Source organism: Notamacropus eugenii, chromosome 3, assembly GCF_028372415.1.
Source record: "Notamacropus eugenii isolate mMacEug1 chromosome 3, mMacEug1.pri_v2, whole genome shotgun sequence".
In the NCBI taxonomy this organism is placed as follows: Eukaryota; Metazoa; Chordata; class Mammalia; order Diprotodontia; family Macropodidae; genus Notamacropus; species Notamacropus eugenii.
The window spans coordinates 204,509,306-204,535,356 of record NC_092874.1 but is presented as its reverse complement, the minus strand read 5'-3'; the positions used below and the strand labels follow the sequence as shown (position 1 = coordinate 204,535,356).

The 26,051-nt window shown below is 41.1% G+C and overlaps 2 protein-coding genes across 24 annotated transcripts in view; one reads left to right on the top strand and one right to left on the bottom strand.

The window, feature by feature from the left end:
- The first annotated feature begins 1,249 nt into the window (after nt 1-1,249).
- On the top strand, nt 1,250-23,242 carry RAD52 (RAD52 homolog, DNA repair protein). Of its 5 annotated transcripts, none has more exons than XM_072654112.1 (13): nt 1,250-1,337; nt 5,224-5,361; nt 6,400-6,504; nt 8,326-8,427; nt 9,784-9,877; nt 10,020-10,087; nt 10,516-10,634; nt 10,968-11,043; nt 13,856-14,052; nt 14,195-14,388; nt 18,149-18,229; nt 20,277-20,453; nt 21,130-23,242. In XM_072654112.1, the coding sequence occupies exons 3-13, from the start codon at nt 6,418-6,420 to the stop codon at nt 21,189-21,191; spliced, it is 1,257 nt and encodes a 418-aa protein (XP_072510213.1). In that variant the 5' UTR covers nt 1,250-1,337; nt 5,224-5,361; nt 6,400-6,417; the 3' UTR covers nt 21,192-23,242. The 5 variants fall into 5 exon arrangements, 4 of the variants coding, with proteins under 4 accessions (XP_072510213.1, XP_072510215.1, XP_072510214.1 ...); XR_011977070.1 differs by lacking the exon at nt 1,250-1,337 and adding an exon at nt 18,366-18,445 and having other exon boundaries at nt 5,246-5,361; nt 21,130-21,260; XM_072654114.1 differs by lacking the exon at nt 6,400-6,504.
- The window catches only part of WNK1 (WNK lysine deficient protein kinase 1), a 174,287-nt gene continuing 171,088 nt past the window's right edge, over nt 22,853-26,051 (bottom strand). For 16 of the 19 annotated variants that reach the window (XM_072654100.1, XM_072654091.1, XM_072654095.1 and 13 more), the window contains one exon: nt 22,853-25,882. In XM_072654100.1, coding sequence (XP_072510201.1) covers nt 25,565-25,882 — 318 coding nt within the window. In that variant the 3' untranslated portion in view covers nt 22,853-25,564. The remainder of the gene's footprint in view (nt 25,883-26,051) is intronic. The other 3 variants (XM_072654109.1, XM_072654110.1, XM_072654111.1) reach the window with 1 other exon arrangement.

Below are 26,051 nucleotides of genomic sequence, written 5' to 3'. Positions count from 1 at the left end.
AGGAAGATAGAACAGAAGTAAATGGCAAAAGGTGCAAAAGCATCAGTTGTGGCTCAAAGTAAGGAAAAACTTCCTAACAATTAGAGCTACCTCTCTCCACCATGGAATGGCTTATCTAATGAGGTAGATCAGTGGGTGTGTGTGTGTGTGTGTGTGTGTGTGTGTGTGTGTGTGTGTGTGTGTGTGTGTGTGTGTGTGTGTGTGTGTGTGTGTGTGTGTGTGTGTGTGTGTGTGTGTGTGTGGACATCGAAGGGAGAATTTGAATTACGGTGCTTGCGGAAGGATTGCAGGGGACAAACAAGACAAATAGTGATAATGCTACAGAATCATTTAGCTGGAGGGGGTCTTCAAATTCCTGATTTCCCTGCTGCGGAATCTAAGACTCAGTGAAATTAAGTGACGTAGGGATCTTGTGACATAGAGCTGGAAGGGGGCCGGAGGTCTTCTAGTTCATTGCCCTTGTATAAAGGAGGTAACTGGGACTTGCCTGAGGCTACAAGCCAGGTTAAAGCTCTCATTTCCACGCCCTAATTCTCCCTAATGTGACAGGAAATAGAACCGCAAAGGCTTCCAGAGGTAAGAGTCCAAGTAATAATATTATTAACAATAATAACACCCTATGATTGATTACCAAGCACTTTATATTCATTGTTTCATTTGATCCCCATAACGGTTATAATGAATAGGTGGCTCAGAGGGGCTGGACTTGGAAGTCAAGAAGACCTGAGTTCAAATTCAGTTACCTGACATCTGTGTGATCCTGGGCAAGGCAAAGCGCTTCACCTCCGCACACCTCAGTCTGCCCATACGTAAAAAGGAGATAACAACAGTACCTGCCTCCCCAAAGGTTTGGGGAGGCTCGAAAGAGACAACACAAATAAAGTGCTTCCAAAGGGCTACAGGAGTGCTAGCCAAGAGCATCCCGACAGCCAGGGAAGCAGGCGCAGACTGAACCCAGACGCAGAAAGGGCTGGGGGCGAGGAGGGCTGGCTCCTCCGGGCACGCAGTCCGCCTGTCCTGCAGGGGGCAGCAGCGGGCGGTGCCCAGACCAGGGAGATCCTCCGCGACGCAGAAAGGTTTTTTTCCCTGTAAGTAGCTCCTCCCACCGGCCTTTGCGGCACTCGCTTTTTCCTCCCTCCCTCTCTTCAGGTTCAGACCTTCTTCCGGAGATGACCCAGAGCCAGCCTCTCCTCCCAGCTTGCATTGCAATTTCCGCCAGGTAGCCCCGCCCTCTCCAACATTTTCGCTTCCGATTAGCTTGAAATTGTTCTCCCTGCATGCACTGGGCGCCTGGGAGGTTGCTATTGGTTGTGGGGCTCGACTTATTCTGGAGGCGGGTAAGTGAGGACTGTGATGAGTCCTGGGGGGTGCGGGAGGGGTGGGTGGCGTGCCGGTGCCTAGTCTCTCCTGCCTCGGATACCGAGAACACGATCTTCGGGCTAGCCCGGCCGTGATCGACCTCCGAGAGCGGGATTTAATTACCGTAATTGCAGCGCGGCCGGCCGAGGGCGCAGGCCCCCCGGGTGGTCCGACGTTGCTGGCCGCGGAGGATGGCCGGGCGCCCGGAGCGGGGGGGTAGCGGCGGGGGAGGGTTGCAGCACGGTGAGGGTGAGGAGGTGACCTTGTTCGGGGCCTAGAGCCGCGACTCTGGAGTCTGGATCTCACTGCGCCAGGCGCTTCACCTCTCCGGGCCTCAGTTTCCTTATCTGTAAAAGGAGTTTAGATTTGGTGACCTTAATGGCCCCTTGCGGTTCCAAATCTATGATCTTAAGGTGCAATTAAAATTAAAAATTCCTTCAGTTAAAAAAAAGGAGCTAAATCTGGTGTAGGGGAACTTATAAAAAGATGTTTGTGATCTCAGAAGTCTACAAGGAAACTATTTTTTGGGGGGGCGTTTACACTACTTTTCTTCCCATGCACATTGGTGTACAGTTGCATTATTAGTGTTAATAATGTTAATGCTGTTCCAAGCATGTTAGCATATCATCCCACAATATTACGGAATAGCGGTAGAGGCAGTTTTGGAATGTGTCTGATAATTGGTGTAATTTCAGGCCCCTTGGATTTCAAGTCCAGAGACCTGAGGGTCCCTGGGGAGCCGGGCTGGGGAGCCGCGCTGGGGAGCCGGGCTGGGGAGCCGGGCTGGGGAGCCGGGCTGCGGAGCCGGGCTGGGGAGCCAGGAAGACCTGAGCTTGGACCCCGCCTCACGCGCTTCCCAGCCCTGTGACCTCGGTGGCAGCACCTGCCTCCCAGAGGGGACTGTCAGGATCAGGGCAGTCAAATAGATTAAAATGCTTTTTAAACCTTACAGGGCCGTAGAAATGCTTGCTAGGATTATTAGTTCTGCCACTAATAGGACTATGCAAGTCACTTTCAGAATCTCATTTTCCTCCTCAGTGAAAATGAAGGTGGACTAAGGTTCCTTCTGATCCTGACTCCTAATGTGACTTTCAATTTTGAAACTTGTGTGGAGGAAGTTGTGAAAGGAAGAGTCTGAAAATTTCATTTCATTTAGTAGCTTCTTTTAGGAGAGAGAAATGATGGTTATTTTAAACTTAAGGTTAAAGTAAGAGGTAGCTGATTATTACTAGGACTGAATTCCATTTGCCCAGGCTTCTTATATACATTTTTTAATAGTCAGGTTCTTTATTTCATAGAAACCGAAGTCATTAATTTAGTAACCATCAACATTAAAAAACTCATACTACATGAAACGGTAAAATTCTGACATTTACAGATTTTTTAAAAAAGTTAATTTTATTTGTGTCTTTTGTTTTCATGCCATTATGTCATTCCTGTATGTATGTCCATCATCCCCAGAATTGCACCCTCCCTTGCAGCAAGGAAATTAATTAAGTAAAAACAACCAAATAAGATGACTTTCTGACAGAGTATATAACCTTCTGTCCCTGTATTCTTCCACCTGGGTCTCAGGAGTAGGGAGGTGTCTTTCATTGTCTGTTCTCTAGGACTAAGATTATTTATTGTAGTCACTCTGCATTTGTTTTCCTTTTAATGTTCTTTTTGTCTTTATTATGATAGTGATTTTTCATAATTTTCTAGTTCTGCTTATTTCACTCTACAAGGGTTCATCTGTTTTCCCACATTTATGAAGGAATCTACATACAATCACTTCCATAAGTTCCAAATTTTCTTCCCCTCCTTCCCCAAGATGATATGCAATCTTACATGAGTTCTACACATACATTCCTATTAAATACATTTTCATATTAGTCATGGTGCATGGAAGAATTAAAACAAATGGGAGAAAGCATGAGAAAAACAAAATACAATAAAAGAGAAAGTAGTCTGCTTCATTCTACATTCTGATCCCCTAGTTCTTTCTCTGGATGTGGATGGTATTTTGCATCACGAGTCCTTTGGAAGTGTTTTAGGTTGCGTTGCTGTGAAGGGCTAAGTCTCGAATGCTGTGGCTGTTACTGTGTGTAATGTTCTCCTGTTTCTGCTCAATTTTCATAGCAATATCTTTATGACTGAGTGGTGTCAAGATTTCATGATCCCATTGTGCTTATAGTTTGATTACAAAAAAAACATTTGACTTGGTAGTAAAAAAAAAAATTCCTTGTGGGCATGTAACAAGTCTCCTATCCCTGTGTTAAAACCATACAAAATTTCTTAGTACTTGCAACCAGAAAGTTATTCAGTGAACCTCTGATTACCAGTGTCATTTGAGGCAAAAAGTGGGGAAATATGTTTGCTAAAAGTGTTGACCATTGTCATGAAAAATGTCCTATCCAAAGTCAAATGAAATGGAATTTTTTAAATAGTAGGTTCTCCAGAGGTTTTTGTTTGTGGATAATATGATGCTGATTACTTGGAGCCATGGAACCCTCTTCATTGAGATCCACAGCCACAAAAATGAGGTTTTCTTGATAATCTATACAGGAAAAGCTAAGTAATTAAAAAACATAATGCTATCCAGATGATCACATGCAGTTGGGTGGTAGTACATTTATTTAGTCCATTAGGACTAATCTTGAATAGGGATTGCAGATGGACAGTGAACGGGCCAGACTTGAACAGGAGGCTATAGTCTAAATTATATTTGAGAAGATGCATAGTGCTCTTAATTATCCCAAGCTTTTCTCTGATTTAAATCAAACATTTGTACGTAAGGAAGAACTTTCTAATAAATAGGTGTGTGCAAAAATGAAATAGGCTGCTTGTGGAGGTAGTATGTTCCTTAGCAGAGGGTGGATTACTTAAAATAGAAGTCGAATTAGATACTTCAAAGGCTCCTTCCAATTCTAAGATGCTGTGGTTCTTTGAAACTGCACACTTAGTGGTACCACATCACACCTATCAGATTGGCTAACATGACAAAACAGGAAAACGATAAATGTTGGAGAAGATGTGGGAAAGTTGGCACACTAATTCTTTGTTGGTGGAACTGTGAGCTGATCCAACCATTCTGGAGAGCAGTTTGGAACTATGCCTAAAGGGCTATAAAAATGTGCATGCCCTTTGACCCAGCAATGCCACTTCTAGGGTTGTATCCCAAAGAGATCATAAAAATGGGAAAAGGTCCCACATGTACAAAAATATAGCAGCTCATTTTGTGGTGGCCAAGAACTGGAAATTGAGGGCATGCGCATCAATTGGTGAATGGCTAAATAAGTTGTAGTATGTGAATGTAATGGAGTACTATTGTGCTGTAAGAAATGATGAACAGGAGGACTTCAGAAAATCCTGGAAAGACTTATATGAACTGATGTTGAGTGAAGTGAGCAGAACCAGGAGAACATTATACACAGTAACAGCCACAATGTGCAATGACCCTTCTCAGCAATGCAAGGACATAAAACATTCCCAGAGGACTCATGATGGAAAATGCCATCCACATCCAAAAAAAGAACTATGGAGTTGGAATGCAGAGCGAAGCAGACTATTTTCTTTTCTGTTTTGATTTTTCCTTTTTCATTTTGATTTTTCCTTTTTCATGGTTTCTCCCATTCGTTATAATTCTTCTATGCAACATGACTAATGTGAAAATGTGTTTGATAGGAATGTATGTGTAGAGCCCATATCAGATTGCATGCCTCCTTGGGGAGGGAAGGGGAGAAAATTGAAAACTTATGGAAGTGAATGTTGAAAACTAAAAATCAATAAGCTAAAAAAAAAAAGAAAAAGAAATTGCACACTCAGTAGGGTTGGTGGGCCCCTCTTTGGTCCTGATCTGTCTTTTATGGGGTCTGCTCCTAGGTCTCCTTTCCACTAGTGTCTGCTCTGCACTTAAGAGGGAGTCACTGGCTCTCCTTTCCCAAGGCTTGAGCTCTTCAAGGCCATCAGGTGAAGTTCATATTCCCTTGTGGAGAGTGTGAAGTGATCACTGATCTCTGGGTAAGAACTTTGTCACTTTTCAGGTTCTAGTCTTCATGTCCTAGATGTGAAGTCCAGAGCCCAGAGGGTGCTGAACCTTCTTGGAACCTCCTTGGTAGAGAACTCTTTGTTTTTCCTTTGGGTTTTGTCAAGTTCTTGACTGCCCTCTAGCTTCCTGGCTGCAATATTCAGATAATTTCCTTGGAATGCTAAATTTCCTCTCTTGGCTCATTTGTCTCAGCCCTGTAGTTTCTGCAGGCTTCTTTGTTTCTCCCTTTGGCTGCCTAGACGGAATAAAGATGCTTACTGTAGTTTCTCTCTTTATTTCTTAATCATTATAAATCTTGCTTATTTTCCGTGGTGTGTATGGGAATTGGGTTGTTCTTTAATATCCATGAAATCTTGAAACAAGGCCTGACTGACTGGTTCTTAATAATACTCTCTATTTAGCTGGACCCATATTTTAACAAAGATAAACAGTTAAAGCCAGTGGATAGAGCAGTGATACCTGACACTACATTCAGCATCGTGGAGCAGTAGTCAGTAGTCTTCTCTACCAAGAAGACAGATCTTATGATAGGACTCAAGGTCACCCCTTCATGTTTTTAGGCAAAGATAGGAGGGTGGTCTACTGTTGTATGTGGTCTGAGGTACTGTGGTAAATAAGATGTGTTATTTGAGCAGTTAAGTAACAACTTTATTTAAAGGGCTAGTTTATATCATCTATATCAGATGATATAAAAGAACACTTAAAATTTGCGCTTCAGATCCAGATCTGGTGCAAGTCTTACCTTCTACAGAGATCTCTTCGTTCCTTTAGGTATATAATTTTTAAAGTGAAAAGTAGAAGCAAAATCCAGAGGACCATTGACTCCTTGATTGGCAGAACCTGACTTCTGAAGGAACCTTAGAGTTATTGATTTGGTAAAGAACTGACTGATAAATGAGTGATGCAAAAGGACTGGAGTATAGGACAGGAGGACATTTTGCTTGGTTTTATAATTTTTTCTTTCCCTTCAGTTTTTGTTGAGTTCTTTGTATTATGCCATCGCTTCCTAGTGAGAAGTCAAAATCAGGATGCCTGAGAATCAGGGAGCAAGCTTTAAAAGCTGTGAGAGCCTTCCTGGCACCCCCAGTGGAAGTACTGTGTTGTCTTTTGGGCAGGTGAGTCTTCAGGTTTCTTCTACTTGGTCTCTACACATCTTTGAGGCTGGTTGGGAGTAGAACTTTATAGTGGCCAAGAATAGTAATTATTTTGGTCCATAACTGTCTTCATGTGTGTTGTGAAAGAAGCCCACATTTCATAATAAATTTGGTAAAAACTTGAGTAATTCAGTAAAATTTTATTGATATTACATCAGGACAGCTTAGCTCACAGAGAAAATCTCTGTCAGTTAAATGAGCTCTAAATGTAAAAACATTGCCAGCCAGTATACATAAATGTGTGTGTGTGTGTGTGTGTGTGTGTGTGTGTGTGTGTGTGTGTGTATATCTTTGTATGTCTGTCTATAAAAAACAAGGGCAGTTATGCTTCATCTCAGACTTGCTAAGTATAATGCAATGATAATCCATATGAGGAGAGAGAAGGAAAGAGTATATAATTTTTAGATACGAATTTGAAACATCTTGCAACTTTGTGGCAGTGAGGAGGCTGGTGATTAGAATGTATTATGAAAGTCTAAGCAAGGGTTTGAGGATGAGGGTTGAAACTTATCCATAGGGAAGTAGATGTGCCTGCTTCATTTATGCTGAAGATCAACCTAATTTGAAAAAGGAGTCATATCAAAAGAGGGAAGAGACAAGGACATTTTCTTCTGTTTTTTCTCATTGCCATAGTTATAATCTAGGCAGCTTTTCTTTCGAAAAGCTTGGACTGAGTCATCAGGGAAGAGGTATAGAAATAAGAACATGGGGCTTTTACTTGCTCAACTTTCTCTGTGTCTCTCTGTCTCTCAGCTGTAGCTCTGATTCTTTTAATCCTTTCTGTCAACATCTTCAGTGACTTCTGATGGCTTGTGGAATGAAATGCACATGTTAAGGATCTGGCACACATCAAGCACTGTTCTTTTATTCTGTATTTCTAGCCATACTGGGTTATTCTGTTCCTCAAACTTGCCCCTCTTTTTCCTACACCTGCCACTGTCTTCATACCTTTCCTTATATTTGCTCTTCCCAAGTTCTTTCCATCTTTCAGTGCTTAGATCAAACAATAGCACTGCCCCAGTCTGCTGGAAATCCTCTCTTCCTCCTCTGAATTCCCTTAACACTTTTTTTTTTTGTATTTCACTTATGGTACTTAAATATTTTATGAAATAATAGGTAGTGAAGTAGATACACAGCGCCAGGCCTGGAGTTTAGGAAGAGCTGTGTTCAAATTCACCCTATTTGATCCTGGGAAAATTACTTGGTCTGCTTGCCTCAGTTTCCTTATCTGTAAAAATGGGGGTGATAACAATAGCACCTCCCTTCCAGGGACAAATGAGATGATATTTGTAAAAAGCACTTAGCAAAGTGCCTGGCACATACTTAGTGCTATGTAAATGTTAGTTGTTGTTGCTGCTGCTGCTGCTGCTGGTGGTGGTGGTGGTGGTAGTAGTAGTAGATGCAATAGTAGTAGTAGTAGTAGTAGTCGTAATGGTAGTAATACTTTGTTAGATTGGCATTTTCTTGAGGGCCCAAGCCACATTTTATTTATTTTTACTTCTCTCATACTGCCTATTAGGAGCTTGCACATAGTATTCAAGGAACTTATGATGAATGAATGAGTTGAATGAGGTTTTTGGGTAGAAAATGTATTTAGGGAGGGAAACAGAAGAAAAAGTTGTGTGCAGTGGAAAGGAAGAACTCCAGATTTCTCTCCTTTATTTCTCAGAGTATTTTTTTCATCTCTGAAGTTTGAGATCTTAGTTCTCCTCTCTTCACTTAAAAGCAATGCATTGGCGAGAATACTGAAAAAAAATTAATTTACCTGCTTTCCCTTTTTAGTACCAGTACACAGCAGATGAGTACCAGGCCATCCAGAATGCTCTGAGACGAAGGCTGGGCCCTGAATACATCAGTAGCCGACAAGCTGGGGGTGGCCAAAAGGTAAAAGAAAATTGTGTCTTGAAAGCTGTCATCTCTGTGGCCTCAGCAGCAAGAACATAGGGATCTCAGAAGCTCCGCTTGCTTTTCTAGTGCCTTCAGTGTCCAGACAGACCCAGATGACCACTTCTCTTCTGATCATAGATATTTTCCAGTCCTTCAGAGAAAGAGGCTTGTGACTGCTGAGACCTGACTGGACGTCTCTTAATTTCTTCCTGTTTCATCTCCTTTAGCTTCTGATATTTAATCTGTCTTCCTGCTAGGTTAGTTCTTCTTTCAGAAGACATGCTCCACTGGCAGTTAAAGGACATGTGATCTCTTTTATTTCTTACTTCTGTACCCCCCCCCTACTTCCCCCAAGGTTATCGTGAGGATCAAATGAAACTTCTGTTCAGTGTACTATTGTTTTATTTAAAACACACGTGTATCCTATTTCAGTGTTTTACATGAAAGCCATAGTCTAATGCCTTGTTATGACTAGGGTGTAACCCTTGTTCTCAAAGCAGAATGAGGTGTGCTATATTCTGCCAGTCAGGAAAGATTTTCAGTACAGGCTTGACAATAGTCTTTGTCATCTGAGGGCCATCCTAACTAAAATGGAAGGAAGCTGCAGTACTTTCTGAAGACCATCTGCTAAGTCATAGAGAGGTTTCAGTCTGTGTTGGAGGAAGGAATAGCTAACTCAACAGAATCACAGATCATTCAGGTATCCCAGTGGATTCTACAGATATACAAAGGTGGGGGAGCCCGGCTGCTGATTTTGAAGGCTACTAAATTAGAGATGCTCTGACTATATCTGTCATCTGAAATTCTAGTTACATTTGCAGATTCGTTACAAGAATGTAATGTATACCAGGTGATGATTTCCTTGGCCACAGCAACTTTGAAGAAGCAAGGGAAAGCAGGACTTTAAAAGATGTGTATTTTCATCAGTTCCCCCTCCACTAATTCAGATTATTACCCTTCTGCAGCTTAGAAGATGACCCTCATCATTTGGTATGGCTAAAACTATTTATTATTAATATTACTATTTACTATTCATCCTGAGGATGAATATTTACAGATTTAATTAGATTGGTCCTCAGATGACATATATATTACAAAGGCAAAGCCTTCAAGAATTGAGGGCTATCTCCTTGCCATGATATACTTTATGCCACTTTTGGGAGATTGTTTGGTGTTAATATTTTCACTGCCACTCTGGCAGACCATTAATTTTGACTGCTTCAGATCAGACAGTTCTTTAAAGTATGCTAGATACAAATTTGTCAGGAATGTTCAGGAGTTAGCTTTTGAGGCATAATTTAGTTTATATTGAAGTATGGCAATGGATTTTCATCAAGTTTTTTCTGCCCTCAGGTCTGTTACATTGAAGGTCATAGAGTCATCAGTCTGGCCAATGAAATGTTTGGCTACAATGGCTGGGCTCATTCCATCACACAGCAAAATGTGGGTGAGTGTGCTTCTTGGCACTGAAGACCTCTGATTCATATTTCATTTATTGGAGTTGGCAAGTTCCTACAGTGTGAGTGTGAATGCAAAGTGGGACCTAGATTCTGGCATTCTGTGTAACCCTGTCTATTTCTTATTCTCAGATTTTGTTGACCTCAATAATGGCAAGTTCTATGTAGGGGTCTGTGCATTTGTGAGGGTCCAGCTAAAGGTGAGGGGAGTTTTGTGACCATGGGTGAGTTACTTAACCTCTCTCAGTTTCAGTACCCTCTTCCATAAAATGGGGATAATAATGTTTACCTCACAGGGTTGTTACAAAGATCTAATGAAATAAGTAAAATATTTTGTAAACCTTAAAGTGTGATATAAATATCAACTAATTAAAAATAAAAATGAAGGAAGTGCTGCATCCATGAACTTTGTGGGTAGGGTTGGAATCAGTGGAAAGATATCTGGATTATTGCACATGATTAAAATCTCAAAGCCTCTTCTAGAGCTCCCAGACTAGGCCTGGTTGCATGACGACAGGCTAATCTGAAGTTTTGGGCTGTGTCCAAGCCAGCATTCCTTAGGACAAGAACAGCTTTGTGGTCCAGTGGGTAGGATACAGTCTCTCATGTTTTAGCTCCTCTCTCCCAGGATGGCTCATATCATGAAGATGTGGGTTATGGTGTTAGCGAAGGCCTGAAGTCAAAGGCTTTGTCTTTGGAGAAGGCGAGAAAGGAGGCAGTGACAGATGGACTGAAGCGAGCACTCAGGTAAGCTACGTGGGTTTTGGTCAAAGATTGCTTACTTGTAACATCTGCCTTCAAAGGTTGACCTTTTGAGCTCAATAGCATAATGGAATTAAAGGGCTTCTTTGAATCCTGGGCCCCAAGTTATAAAATATATAATGGGTCCCTGGCAGTTGACTTCTAGGGTCCAAGTTAAAGCTGCTGGAATTCAGGATCACTTATCTGTAGTAGAGTTATGAATACTTGCATTACCTTCCTTATAGGATGGTTGTGAGAGAAACACTATTATTATTACTGTTCAAAAGTGGTATTCCTACCCTGCAGGCTCACATTCTCCATTTCTCTTTTTATTTCCAGGTGTTTTGGGAATGCTCTTGGGAATTGTATCTTGGACAAGGACTACCTGAAATCTTTAAATGAGCTTCCACGACAGGTGTGTGAGAAATTATACTGTGGACAGGAAAGGGGAAAATGGATATAATTTGGCCTGTTGTAGCAAATTCAGATTCATGACCCAGTCTTTGTATTATTGGGGAGATTTCAAATCCAATTGTTGAGAAAACTAAGAAGGTAAATCTTTACTAAGAACACTCTTAACCATAGTAATGGTTGAAGAAGAGGAAACTCAAAGGAATCCTTGAGCAGCCCTAAGTAATATTTTTAATAGATTGTCTTAACCGGAGACAAGCCCTCTTCCTTTTTCAGTGATAAGTAAAGGGACAGAAAATGAGTAGCAGGAAGGAGGAGAGGAGAGAGCATAATTCATGGTCATCAATACTTCTCTGGTTATAATTTGGACCAGAGAGAAGCTAATGGGAAAACTGAATTTTTTGAGATGACCAGTTTGGATTTTGTGGTACACTCTCTGGAAGCACTGCTGAAATGGAGGAAAAGATTTTCTTGTTATGTAGTTAAAGTAATTCTTCGATGTGATATTTTTTATTCAGGAATTTAATAAACAAAATGTGATGCTCAGCTGGATAACACTAGGAAATTAATCACATTTCATTTTAGAATTAATATTCTTCAGATTACAGTACAAAATTGAAGAAAAACTACTTGATTGCTTTTGAATTAGCAGAATAGTAATGGCCTGTCATTATTTGGCCCATAGCTTCCTCTATGTTTCTATTAAGGAAGATGTTCAACAACTCTTTATTAACCTAGGTGCTCTTGCAAGAAAGATTAAAAATGAGTTAATCTCTGCCCTTAGGAATCTATTCTTCTAGAGTATATAAAGTGTACACAGGCAGGGAAATGTAAGGTAATTTGGGGAGATACCACCTGAGCTGAACCTTGAAGGAAGAGTGATTGTGAAACATGACTATGAGGTGAAAGTACATTGGAAGTATGGGAGACTACATGTAAGAATATGAACAGCAATAGGAAACATAAAATCTGGGAGAGACCATTCCAGCTATCTAGTCCATCCTATACTTGAGATGAGATGTTAAATTAGAGGAATACCTGGCAGTCCATTTTGGCTAGAATTTAACATTAGTGAAAAGGAATGCTATGAAATAAGGCTCGATAGGTAAGTTGGAACCAGACTGTAGAGGATCTGTAAGTGCCAGGTTGAGGATTTGTATTTTTATCCTAGAGACAATAGAGAGCCACTGATAATTGTTGAGGAAGGGAGTGATATCATGAAACCTGTACCTTAAGAAGATTGTTTTGGAAGTTCTTTGGAGAATAGATAAGAGAGAAGAGAGACCAGAAGTAGGGAGACCAGTTCTGAGTCAGTTTTAATGGTCCAGGTAAGATGTGATGAGAGACTCGAATTAGTCTGATCACCATGTAAAGAGAAGTGGAGAGACCGGAGAAACATTATGCCAGCTGAACTGATAGAAATTGGCCATGAATTGGATGATGGGGCTAAGGGGAAAGGAAGAGTTGAGGAAGACTCAGGTTGTTAACCAGGGTAACTTGCAACTGTAACTGTTACTGTGAACCTTGACGAAAATAGGGAAGTTTGGAAGTGTGTGGGTGGTTTTAGGAGGAAAGATGATAAGTTTGGCACATATTGAGGGACCATCCAAAAATCTGCTTGGTTGCTGGTGAGGTAGGGTTGGCATCAGGAGAGAGATTAAGTTGGGATTATATAGATTTAGAAGAGAGAGTAAGAGGATGACCTGCTATCATCCATACTTAGGGATCAGATTGAAAAAGAATGGTCAGACAGGTGGGAGATGCTGGGGAGAGTGATGTTACATAAACCAAGAGAGGAGACAGTATCAAGGAGGAAGAGGTGTGTGTCAGTGTCAGAAGCTGCAGAAAGGCAAGGAGGACTGAGAAAAGGCATCAGAAAACAAAGCAGTGAAGAGATTATTGGTAACCTTTCAGGGAACAGTTTTAGTTGAGTGGTGGAGTCAGAAGTCAGTTTTAGTTGAGTGGTGGAGTCAGAAGTCAGATTGCAAGGGTTTAAGAATGGTCATGAAGAAATAAAGGTAGAGAGTAGACTACTTTTTCTAGTAGGAATTTAGCAGTAAAAGTGTTTAGCTTGAGAAGATGACAGAATCAGGTCAAAGGTTTTTAAGGATAGAGGAACCAGTAGGTAGGGAGTGATTGAAGGTAAGAAAGAGGAAGAGTGAATGATTATTGGGACAAGTTGTCAAGATATAGGAGCATTTGGGACCAAATGAACAAATAAAGGGGCTATCCATGGCAAGGAGAAAAACCTCCTTTTCTTGAGAGACTTGAGGGAAGGAGATGAAGATGGGTGAAAATAAAAAGGGTTTATGGGGCATAGAGTCAAGATGAGGGACCTATTGCCTGAAGGCCTTGTTTTTCTTAATAAAGTCGGAGACAAAGTCATTTTTTTTCTGAGAGCTGGTGGGGAGAGTGGCATGAGGCTTGGTCAGAAGAGGTTTGAGACAACTGGCACTTGCAGTGCTAAAGTCAACCTGAGAGAAAAAGTCAACAGAATTGCCACGCATTGGGGGTGGCCTGGCTGTGGTTAGGAAGCATGAATCTGTAGTGGTCCCTGCAGACAGGGTTGTTTGACTTCCTCTGACAGTGATGAAATCATGTGAGTAGAAGCAAAGAAGATGGTGGGGATGGTGATAGGGAGTTCAAAGTGTTTTGTTTGTGTGTACTTTGTCCTTTGGCAATAGGAGAAACAGATCGGGTCCTTCACAAAATATATGATGAAGCCCTTGGGTTGCTTTAACTTTCTCAACAATTAGAGGAAATATAGTACAGAGGATTGTAAAATTTAGATTGTCATGTTTTTGTTTTTTTAATAGCTCCCATCTGAACTGGACTTAGCAAATATCAAAAAACAAGACTTTGAACCCTCTGTAGAACAGACAAGATATCACAGCTGCCTAAAGAACATGGTTCCTGCACACCCACAGGCGAAGGAGGTGATATCCTCTTGTGGAACAGGCTGCACAGAAGTTCCTGCCATCAAGGCAGAGGGCGAGCCAGGACATGATTTATGGTAGGGGGCCCTCCACTCCCTCGTGTTTCTTCCTCTTCCTGTTATGCATAGTAGGGAGCTTCCAACTCCTAACACCAGAAGTCTTTTAGCTTCTGTAATAGAGAAACAGACTTATGCCTTCCATGTCTGCCTCTTTCTAAAGCAGAAACATCTTGTCCTTTGAGGGGGATGCCACATACCAGCGGAAGCTTCGGCAGAAGCAGCTGCAGCAGGAGTTCCGGAAGCAGATGGAAAAGCAGCAGCGGCAGGATCAAATAGCAGCCCCGGCAGGGGAATTTCAGGGTCATAGTGTATCAGAAAAGCCAGTGACGGAGCCCTCGAGGACGAAGAGAGAAGGTGCACAGGGATCATGGGAGGCCATGTCTCTTCTAGGGAGCACTGCTTAAATGCCTGCTATGTTCCAGGCCCCACACTAAGGGGTACAAAGACTGAGAGGCAAACAATCACTGCTCACAAGGAGTGTTTATACTTTTTTATGGGGAAACAAAAAGTACATATATAAGTATGTGCAGGATAAATATAAAGAGAGTAAACACAAACCAAGCAAGGTAATTGAAGGGGACGTTCATGGAGAAGGTTGTACTTGAACTGTGTCTTGAAGGAAGGGCAGAGGTGAAAAGGCAGGGTACGTGCCAGCCATGGGGAAGAGGTTATGCAAAGGCAGGGACACAGTGCTGTGTGGGAAGAACAGAGGTTTGGAAACAGCGACAGCTGGGGAATGTGAAATGGAAAGCAAAGAATCTTCAGGGGCAGTTTAGGTGGACAAGTAGGAGAGAGCCGTGTCAGGAGAGCCCAGAGAAGAGAGAGAACCCAGAACTATGCAGCAGAGAGGTCAGATAGGCTGAGGAAATATCATCAGATTCAGCAGTTAAGCAATTATTGGTAATATTGGAGAAGACAATTTCATCTGAGTGATAAAGTTGGAAGCCAGATTGCAAAGAGCTGAGAAGGAGGGAGAAGAGAGGCAGGGGATATAGACAGTTTTTTCTAGTAGTTCGCCTGAGAAAGGGAAAAGGAGATAGAGAATCAGTCAATAAACATTTATTAAATGGCTACTGTGTGCCAGGAACTGTGCTATGTGCTGGGGTTATAAGAAGGTAAAAAGATAATCCCTTCCCTCAAGGAATTTATGAATTGGGAAGATAAATATATACAAACAAGCTGTCTACAGGATAAGTAGGAAATTATTAATAGAGGGAAGGCACTGGAATTGAGAGGCTGAAGTAGGTTTCTTGTAGAAGGTAGGATTTTAGTTGGGACTTAAAGGGAAGCCAGGGAGGTCAGTAAGCTGAAAAGAGGAGGGAGAATATTGTAGGCATTGGAGGGCAGCTACAGAAATTGTCCAGAGCAGAGAGATAAGAGTGTCTTGTTTGTAGAGTATCTAGGTCGCCAGTGTCACTAGATTGAAGGAGTAAGTAAGAGACTAAGGTGTAAGAAGATTGGAAAGATAGGAGGGGCCTCTGAATGGAGGAGCATTTTGTATTTGACCCTGGAGGAGATAAGGAGTCACTAAAATTTACTGAGGAGGGTGGAGAAGGTAGCCTTATCCAACTTGTGCTTTGGAACATCACTTTGATGATCAATAACTTGAGGAAGTGATAGAGTCTACTAAAAAATGTTTAAGGATGGTCATGCTTAAAGGTGGAGCGAAGGAAGCACTGAGGAGGAAGAGGCTGAAGGAGAGAGAGAGGAGAGGAATGATTTCTGCTGGAGCAGAAATAAAGAGAACAGAATCACCAGAGACCGGGGAAAGGAATGTAGTTGTGGACGACGTCAAATGAAGGGGAGCAGATCTTATGTTGAAAAGCTCACATTTTTGTAGTAAAATAAGAGGCAGAGTCCTCAGCTGAAAAAGTTGGGGAAGGAGTAGTGGAAGCTTGAGAAGACAAGTTTTAGAATCACTTCTGAGGGAGATGAGCTAGGGAATCAATAAGAAATAAAAGAAAAATAAAAGGAGGCATCTAGGTTGTGCAGTGGATAGAGTTGGGGACTTAAGAGTCAAGAGGATCTGAATTCAAATCTTACCTCAGTCATAAGACCAGGGACAAGACCCTTAACCTCTGTGAGGTTACTTATCCTCAGTTTCCTCATCTGTAAACCAATAGCACAGGGTTGTTGTGAGGACCAAAAGAGACAACAAATGTAAAGCACTTTGCAGATCTTAAAGCGCTAATATAATTATTATTAAAAGAATTGTTTTTCTATAATGAGGGCCCAGTTAAATCCATAACATGGATTTCGAGTGCAGTTTATCAGCATGGTCCAGCTTCACCCAGAAGCCTGTGAGCAGGAACTGAAAAGACAGACAGAGAAGTAAACCAAGGTTGGAGTCTGGCAAAGGATGATCAAAGGACAAGCAGGATGAGGGTTTTGAGAGGTGATGGTAGTAGCTCTGAGATTTCAGATTGGGAAGGAAGAAAAGTAAAATCAGAGGTAATGGTCTGAGAAAGTATGAAGGATAGAGGGTGAATAGGAGGGGTGAAGCGAGAGAGATGGAATGGTAGGAAGCGATGGAATGGTAGGAAGCTATGGTCAGAAAAGGAAGGTATTATATAAAATAAGGTTTCGATTATGTCTTATAGTAATTGATGAACTCAAAACTAGACTTAACTACAATAGATAGGGCAAAGGATGCTGAGAAGGAAGCACAGAATTCTCAAATTTGGAAGAGACCTCTATCTAACTATCTAGTCTAACCTGTATTTGAAAAGAATTTCATCTGAAGAAATTGAAATCCTAAGATGTTATCCTCTTCAGGAGTCACGACTTCTTTCACACAGCAACCAGGAATTTTTTCCGGAATTTAGGGATGCCTTTATTCACTGGGATGGTCTTTAATGTGAAAAGAATCTCACAGTAACAGTGCAAGGTGTGGGGAATGGAGTATTGACTTTCAGTAGATTACATTGTCACCTCAAGATGAAATCTGGTATCACTTTTAACTCAGTTTACTTCTACAGACATTTATCAAACACTATGACAAGTGTTTAGGACACAAAGCCCTCAGTTATGTTCTAAATCATGGGGATAAAATTTGTATATTTGTGTGTGATGCAGGTGTATGTGCATGCAAGTCATGCTAATTGGAGGAGGAGGAGGGGAGCATTAACAGCTGAAGGATCAGGGTGAGAAGTTGCACCTAAGCCAAGCCTTGAAGTCAGGGAAGGATTCTGAAAGGGTGAATTCCTGAAGGTGTACATTCAAGGCACTGGGGGTGGCATGTGCACATATAGACACAGGAGATGGAATGTCTGTGGCTGCAAGGGAGAGTGTGTGAAATGGAGTAATAAGGGAAAAGACTGGAAAGTCCTTTGAAACTAGGTTGTGGAGGGCTTTAAATGTTGAGCTGAGGGGACCATAGAGGTGTCAGACCTGTGCTGTACACAAAATATTTTGGTAGCTCCATGGAAGATGAATTGAAGAAGGAAGAGTTGGAAAGCAGGGAGACTAATTGTAAATGTATATTTATGGCTTATTATAAATAGTTCAAGTAGTGAGAGGTGATGAAGACTTGAACTACTAGGGTGATTGATGACTGTATTTGTGGAGACAAGGGGATAGATGAAAGCCATATGGAGGTAGAATTTATATGAATTTAGCAACTAATTTGGATGGGGGTAAAGTTGAGGCAGAAGAGTAAAGAATGGTTTAGCTGGTCCCATACCAGCTGATTCTTAACTCAGATTTTTGTGAGCTCTTTGTACTCGAGATTCATAGATGAGCTCCATATTTGGGTTTCCTCCTTAAAACTCAAATATTATTTCAGGGGTATTAGGAAGTAGAAGAAGCTTTCCTTCTGAAGTCTCTTTCTGCTCTAAAATTCTTTCTCATTTTATTGCTGAAGGAAGAAATAATTTGATGGTTTCCCTTTTGTGAGGGGAAAAACAAGACTATTAACTATAGACGAGGTGGGTAGAGCAGAGAGAAGAGTGGCCTGGCAGTCAAAGGGATTGGGCTTGTGACCTGGCATGTCCACTAAACTAGCTTGATTACTAACCTCTCTTTCAGTCAGGTTACTAGATTAAAGGTAGGATACTAAATTGCAGGGATTTTTTCCAGCTCTGATTCTGTGTTTTCTCTTTTGTTCAAACCAAAGGATTTGGAGTCCCTCCCTTGAAGCACAGTACTCCTGTGGCTGCTATCCCAGAACCACTCACTGAGGAAGAATTCCTTGAAGGTCAGTAGCTAAATCCTGTTGTGAGGAGACATATTGCTATTTTTAGAAGGTGGGTGGGCAAGTGGAATGAATCAGACTTAGACTTTTAGTAAAGACTGTTTTTCTGTAAGACTTTCAAAAATCCTTTTGTTTTTAGTGACTTTTGGAAATGCCTTGGAAGAGCGGAAAAGGGGGGAGCACCAGATTATGGATGTACAGGAATCCCAGTTTCCAAAAGTAGGCATTCATGTATTCGCCACTTAATGAAAGGGTTAACTTAGTTATAGATAATTGTGGGGGAGATAGAGACTAGTTCTTAGAGTCTGGAAGGCCACGACCAAAATTCAAGTCTTGACTCTGACATACCGTACGTGCGCCATCTCAGTTCTGCACTGGTTGAGTTTCATTCCGGAGAATTCTCTGTAAGTGAAATCACTGCTCTGGCCAAAACTAAAGGCAGAAAAGAAAAGAAATAAGGTAGAAATTTGGTTTAGATGGAAGAGGAAAAAGCAATCTGGCAGAAACTAGGCACAGACCAGCATCTCACACCATATACCAAGAGAAAGTCAAAATGGGTGTGTAATTTAGACATAAAGGGAGATATCATAAAAAATTAGGGGAGCCTGGGAAAAATTACCTGTAAGGTCTATGGATAAGGGAAGATCGTATGACCAAATGAGAGGGGATTGTAGAAGATAAAAAAGGGATAATCTCAATTACATTAAATTAAAAATTAAAAAAGGTTTTGCACAAACAAAACTAATGCAACCAAAATTAGAAGGAAAATGGGGAACTGGGGAAAAATTTACATCAGATTTCTCTGTTAAAGACCTCATTTATCAAATATATAAGGAACTGAGCCAAATTTATTAAACTAAGAGCCATTCCAAATGGTCATAGGATAAAGATGGGCAATTTTTAGCAGAAGAAATCAAAGCTATGTATAGTGATAAAAAAATGGTCTAATAACTGCTAATTGGAAAAATGCAAATTAAAACAGTTCTGAGGTACCACCGCACACCTGTCAGATTGGGTAACATGACAGAAAAGGAAAATAACAAATGCTGGAGTGAGGGTGAAAAAGGTAGGGACACTAATGTACTAATGGTAGAGCTGTGAGCTGATCCAATCTAGAGAACAATTTGGAACTATGCCCAAAGGGCTGTAAAACTGTGCATACCTTTTGACCTAGCTATACTACTTCTAGGGTTGTATCCCAAAGAGATTTTAAAAAGGAAAAGGACCTATATATATGCAAAAATATTTGAAGCAACTTTGTTTGTGGTGGCAAAGAATGCCCATCAGTTGGGGAATGGCTGTGAACAAGTTGTGGTATATGATTGCAATAGAATATTATTGTGCTATGAGAAATGACAAGGGGGATGATTTCAGAAAACCCTGGAAGTCCTGAATGTGAACAGAACCAGAAGACCACTGTACACAGTTAACAGCAATAGTGAGGATGATCAACTGTGAAGAACTTAGATATTCTGTTCAATACAATGATCCAAGAGAATTCCATAAGACTCATGAAAAATGCTATCTACCTCCAGAGAGAGAATTGATCAACTCTGAGTGAAGGCATATATTTTTTCACTTTCTTTATTGTTTTATTTTTTTTGCAACGTGGCTAATAGGGAATTCTGTTTTGCACAATTTCACACTGTATAATGGGTATCACATTACATGTCTTCTCATTGGTTGGGCTGGAGAGAGGGAGAGAATTTGACACTTGAAATTAAAAAAAAATGAATGTTTAAGAAAAAGAGAGAGATGAATTCATGCTGCTCTGGTTCCTAAAAGTTACCAGACTCCACGATAGGGAAATTGCTTTCTGTCACCTGACATTTACCCTAATAAAAGCAGATAGACACTTCATCTGCATGATCAATACATATTGATAGGCCCTCCTTTTCTCTCTGTATTTCCTGTCAGTGTGGCTTAGAGTGTTAGTTCTTCTGGGAGAAGCATAATTAACTGATCAAAAGCAGCAGCAGCTGAGAGTTTAGCTTCTGTGTGCTGGATGTGTGAAACCTACTTCCTGTGAATGTATTTTGTGTATCTACAGATGACCCCGAAACGTGGGATGTCCCTTTGGATGCAGCAGACATCAATGAGGTCAAGCCTGTGCAGAGCACAGGTCCCACTTCACCCCACCCCCCTGCCACGCCGGGTTTAAAGAATCACATGACAGCCTGGGGCAAGATACCTGCCAACCTGAGCTACCCAAAGCCCTCCTTTTCAGGTACCAGAGCATGCAGAATAGGGAAGATCTAGGCTTCAGTCCCAAGGTCAGCAAAGACTCATGCTAGTCCATGATAGAAGCTGCCCAAGAGGGGAAGACAATGTTGGTCTGATTTGTCTGACTAGGATCCTGGTTCAAGGCAGACTTACTCTTCCTCAGGGTAATGTGTAACAGAATCTGTATCTTCTTTTCAGGCCTCCTAGGGCAGGGTATGTGTTACTGTCTCTGTGCCCATGATGTCTACTTACCATTTAATACCGTATTTAGAGTTCTGGTGGAATGTAAGCTCCTTGAGAGCAAGACTTTAATTTTTGGCTTTATGTCCTTAGCACCTCTGTAAGTGCTTTGCACTAAGTAGATGCTTAATATTTGCCTAACTGAATAGGCATTTTATTCCCCTCCAATACTGTGCTTCATGAAGCTCTCAACTAAACTTTGGATCTTCTCTTACACAGGATTCTGCACAGTCAGCGTTGTTAGCCTTTGATTACTTGAGAATAACTGTGGGTGGGTGTGAACCTGATGTATTTTTTTTCTGTTCATTTAGTTTCTTAACACTGGGTTCTTAGAGTCAGAATATTATTGAGGGGGAGTCAAAGATTGTTTATTTCTTTGTGTATTTAACATATTATTTTCAGATCATAGCATTTGATCAGTTTTTAAAAATTTTCCACAGGGAACTGTAGCCCTTACAGGAAGAACCAGGGCCTGAAGAAAAGAAAATTGGATCCCCATTAACTGGAGCCTGGAATCCTTACAATAGTGGGCCATATAAAGATGTAGGAAGATCCTAGGAGGCCACGCAGAAGAGCTTTACCTTCCCTTGGACTTACCAGACCTTAGTCAAAGCATTTTCCCAAAGTGATTGTTTCAAGGGACCTTCTTGTGAGCCTTGATATGTTTTTTAATCCAACAGATTTCAGTGCCTGTCTTCTAAGTAGACTGCAGATAAAACAACCAAGAGCTGTGGAAGGAGTGCCAGTCAATCAGAGCTTGTAAATACACACAGCTTGTAAATGCTTGGTTAAGTCCAGCAGAGCCACCCAGAAAAGTGGTCCTTAGGCGTGAAGGTAAATACCTCTCCTTTTGCTATTGGTCTGCGAGTCTTTTGCCTTTCTTAAAGGCTACAAACTTGTTAATAAAATATGGGTTTTATGAGTTGCTAGTTGGCAACTTCCAGCCGTACCTATTTTCTGTTAGTAGTAAGCACATTCTCTGAATTAAGAATGAAAGACCAAGCCAATGGGTAAAAAACATCTTGAGAACAAAGATAACCCAGCTTTGCTGTTTAATACTTCTGCTCTCCTTAGGCCATTCTCTTTTCTTCATTTTTAACCTTTTTAATGGCACCCTCAACCTGCATTTATTTCCTTTAATAGCTTGAAGATCAAAAACTCCCTGCATAAAGGTTACAGACCAACCTCTTTGTAACAGCTCAGGCTCCGGTAGAAATCTTTGGGTCTCTAATAAAGTAAAGCACAGTTACCTCCTACAGAGCCAGCAACAACTACTAAAACCTGCACTTCTCACATTTGGAATTAGTGTAACAACCTTCTTTTAAAGCTTGACATTCACTGGAATCTGTACTTCTTGACTCTTCTTTTGTCTCCCTCTCCCTTCCACTGAAGAATCATTCGTTAGGTTCACTCGTGTCTTGGGAACCATAATTAGCATTTTTCAAGGGATAAATGTGCTGCCTGTGAAGTACTAGGGTGCTGAGGAGTTCATTTTGAGGATCAAGTCAAACCTCAACCAATATTCTGTATAAATGTTAATGAGGATTATGATGGTAGAGACTTTAATATCTCCCAGTGACTAGCACATAGTCTATGGGAGAAAGCTTGACCCTGCAAGAGCTTTTTAAAAACATATCATCTACTTATCATGCAATATTGTATCTAGCTGTTTTGATCCCTTTTCAATATTGAGTCTAGACTTGCTCAATTAATAGAGCAAGACTCCCCTCCCCTGTAGGTTAAGTGTGAGGATTTTGCCTTAGTCTATTCCATTGGAGAAATTAACTGTCGGATACTTTCTTGGACTGTATTCGCCATTTGGCTGTCATACAATAATATATTGTTAGCCAAGACACAAGTGCGTACACCATGAAAATAGCTCTTTGAGAAAGCTTAGGACATGGATATTATCCTAATCATTCCTTTCACTCTTCCCCCAATGGCAGGGTCTTGATGGGAGTCCTTCATCAATAGTTTGTCACTGTTTACATGTCTGACAACCTGTGCCTGAAAGGGAAAAAAGATATCCTGTATCTCCAATGTAATCTTAGCCAAGGGCTCAATTTGCTGTAAGTAGAGATTTTTATTAGTTAGGGGTCTTAGGACTCAGGCCACCAGGGCTCTGGCAAATTGAAAAAAAGGCTGCAAATGAAACCCCACAGCTCAACAAAAGCAAGTTCGGTTTATTTGAATGGTTTCATTAAATAAGTCTACAAAGGTAACAAACTGCAGCGCAAAGCGCAATCTTACAAGAAGCGCGACGGCCAGTTAGTGCAAAATGTACAATTAACGGCTGCTCAGAAACCCCCAAGGTTTGAATTTATTTTATTTTATTTTTTTACAGTGTACATTGTTAAATAATGTAAAGAAAACATTTGTAATTAAGAAACAAGTTTTTTTCTAAAATGTGGAAAAAGATACTCAAAGTGTACTATTAACACAAAATAATTTAAACAGTTCAGTAGCATTAGTTTATTCCTCTAGGTTTCAGTTATTTCATCCACAGGTGGGAAATCAATAGTAAATAAAAACCAGTCCTTTGTAAATGTTTAACCTGGTAAATGTTTTTTGTAAGTGAAAAGCCCCTCAAACTTTTAAACCAAAATAGTTAATGTGCTGCATTTGGCTGCCCGGTTCTTCTGGCAGAATGTTGTCACCTCTCCTATTTCTGTCCTATTAGATGGCTCATTTCTCAGTTATTGGGATCTTTTTTATTCCATCCTTACCCAAACATCTTCCCCATCCTTTCCATTTTAGGCATGGCCTTTTCCTCAAAATTGGAAAAAAAAAAAAAAAAAGCAAAATGTTTATATGGTTATCAAAGTTCACATCCCTCCCACCCTCTTCTGTTTCCCTAAAACCATTCAGCTGTTTCATTTGCAGCTTTAGAGCCTTATACCATTTAACTCAGAAAATAGACCATTCAAAGAACATGCAGGATAGCCACCTTTGCCACTACTTGTGACCAAGTTTTTGTTTTGCAAGGTGTCCTCTGCTGTAAATCAAAACTGGATTGGGGTTGGAAATGTTTCTCTCCCTTTTATTATGTGAACAGAGAAGCAACCACAGAAATAGAAGTCCAAGTACCTTCCATATTTCTATAGACAGCAGAAATACCAAATAATTAGGCAAGTCTTTTTTTCCTTGGAGCTTTTCTGGAGTTTCACAAGATCAGGACATGTGACTCAACCCCAACATAGCTAGATGCAGCACTGAGTAATACTGATTGGTTGCAGTATTATTCAGGGAATTCTTATTTCTGAATGATAAGATGAGAGGAAATTGCAAGTAGATGTAGAAATGTATAAAAGGTGGCACAATAAGTTATGTTTTTGATAGCACTTGGGCATCTCAGAGAAAGGAGGAATGGAAAAATTAGTTTTTTCATAAGTAGAAGTGGCTTAGATACCAGTGGTTTCAGGGCCTCCAATGGCAGCAATGGTTATTGTTTCAGGTTGAGAGGCCCCTGGTGTACAGGAAAGGAAAACAATCCCAGCAGCTATCCCTCAAGCAGTTTTCCTCCTCATGTTATTCTGCCCCTTCAGGACCACTTGATAGCTTAAGAACCAACTTTTTTCAGACAATACTCTCTCCATCTGGTGCCTTCTCTGCTCTTACTCTGGAACAATAAGTAAGGCTTCTGGAAGTAATGAGCTTGGCTAGCAGATGTCACTATCATAAACAAGCTTCCTCTTCATCCTTCAACCTTTTCTTTCTACTACTTAATACATACCACTCCCTAGGACCTCAACCTAACTGCTCAATATAGTTAAAATCACTTTTCCCCCTATACTCCTGCCTCCAACCAACTTTCTCAACATAACCCCTCCCACCCTCTTTCAAGACCTCCTTTGGGCTAAGTTTACTGGATGGTTTGCCCTGTAGTATACCTAATCCTGGATCACACAGACCTAAAGGTTCTTTCAGCCTGTCCTCTGGCTGGGGTCTGCTGGGAAGATGATGCTAACTGCAGAAGCAATAGAAGTCCAAGGCACTAAAATGTCCAGCAAGCAATACTTGGAGAACAGACAAGTATTCAAGTACAGTAATTTTACAATTTTACATTCACATTTATTTATCTAATACAATGGAAATACAAAGGAAAAAGTTAAAGTGTCTCCAATAAGTGTATGGATATAGCTAGCTTTTTTTGGAACTTTTTTTTAACCCTCTATATTCCACTCTTAACTACTGTTGTCCAACAACATTTATATATCACAGTGTTTCCACATCAAAACTGATGGCAAAGTTACATGTCCGCAGGGAACTTTAAAAAAACAATTTAAATGGCTAATGCTGCAGTCAAAGCTATTAATATTGTTTACTTAAAAGCAGTATGACCTATTTTAAAGCAAGAGCTGCAACTCCATTCTGCTTGAGCTCCCCAGTACCTGGGCTCCAAGGAAGGTGAGCTGAAAGGGAACCATGGGAAAGAAAGATCCCAACAAATTTTTATCCTGTGGTCTGGACTCTTGGGGTGGAGGGCAGGTCTCTGTAGGGAAGGGATTTAGGGCAAGACATGAAGTGTGCTGTTATTAAGCCTCATGCTAGGACTTTGACCCTCAGAGCACAGGTGGGTTTGCTTTGATAATGAGATCTCCAGTGGCTGTCCCAATGACTTCTCTTTCATTGCCCTGGCTGTTGGATAGAGAAGCAGGGAAGCTTAAATAAGAAGCTGACCTTTCATAAGAAACTGCTTTTCCCCTGTCCTTCCAAGAGAAGGGGAAAGAAAGGAGATTCTCCATCCTGAGGGTTAAGTATGGTGGTTATAAACATTCTCCTGGCAAGAAACAACCAGTTATATGCAGCATAGTAGTTAGCATATAGGCTACCTCCCTTCCCCCACAGTCTACCCAGTCCTGTCTATAGGTCTCGCTAAGTTGTCCTCAGGTTTGAACCTGGGGGATTGCTGATGGATTTCTGCAAATTGCTGATGTTGAAATTCTGCAAAGATGTAGTCCCCACAGGCTGGAACTGGCTGAGGGGTGGTGGTGCTGGGCCAGTTGTCCCACTCCACTGAGTGCTGAAAGGGGCAGCTGGGAAGCTGTACTGCTGTGGGGGGCACATAGCCTTGGTGAAGTGACCTAGAGAGGTAGCTGATGCTGCAGATATGGGGGCAGAGCCACCCAGGTTAGAGGTCATGGAGATGCAGAGCTGTCCAGGTGCTGAAAATTTCCTTGCCATTCCAGGGCCCTGAAATAAAGCCCAAGAGGTAATATTAGAAAGTTTCGAGAAAAATGCCTTTCCATTCAGAAAGAAATATGTCATTACAAGACAACGATGAGCAATTTTTCCTCCTTTGTTAGTCATTTAAAGTGGTGAATGCTTGAAGTTACCACTCATGCAAAAGTTAGGTTGGACT

What these genes read in the sequence shown, in the direction of transcription:
- RAD52 (XM_072654112.1), top strand. Translation starts at nt 6,418, where the DNA reads ATGCCTGAGAATCAGGGAGCAAGCTTTAAAAGCTGTGAGAGCCTTCCT. An exon ending in AAGCTGGGGGTGGCCAAAAG is followed by an intron (nt 8,428 to 9,783) that starts GTAAAAGAAAAT and finishes TTCTGCCCTCAG; the next exon opens with GTCTGTTACATTGAAGGTCA. An exon ending in CTCGAGGACGAAGAGAGAAG is followed by an intron (nt 14,389 to 18,148) that starts GTGCACAGGGAT and finishes TTCAAACCAAAG; the next exon opens with GATTTGGAGTCCCTCCCTTG.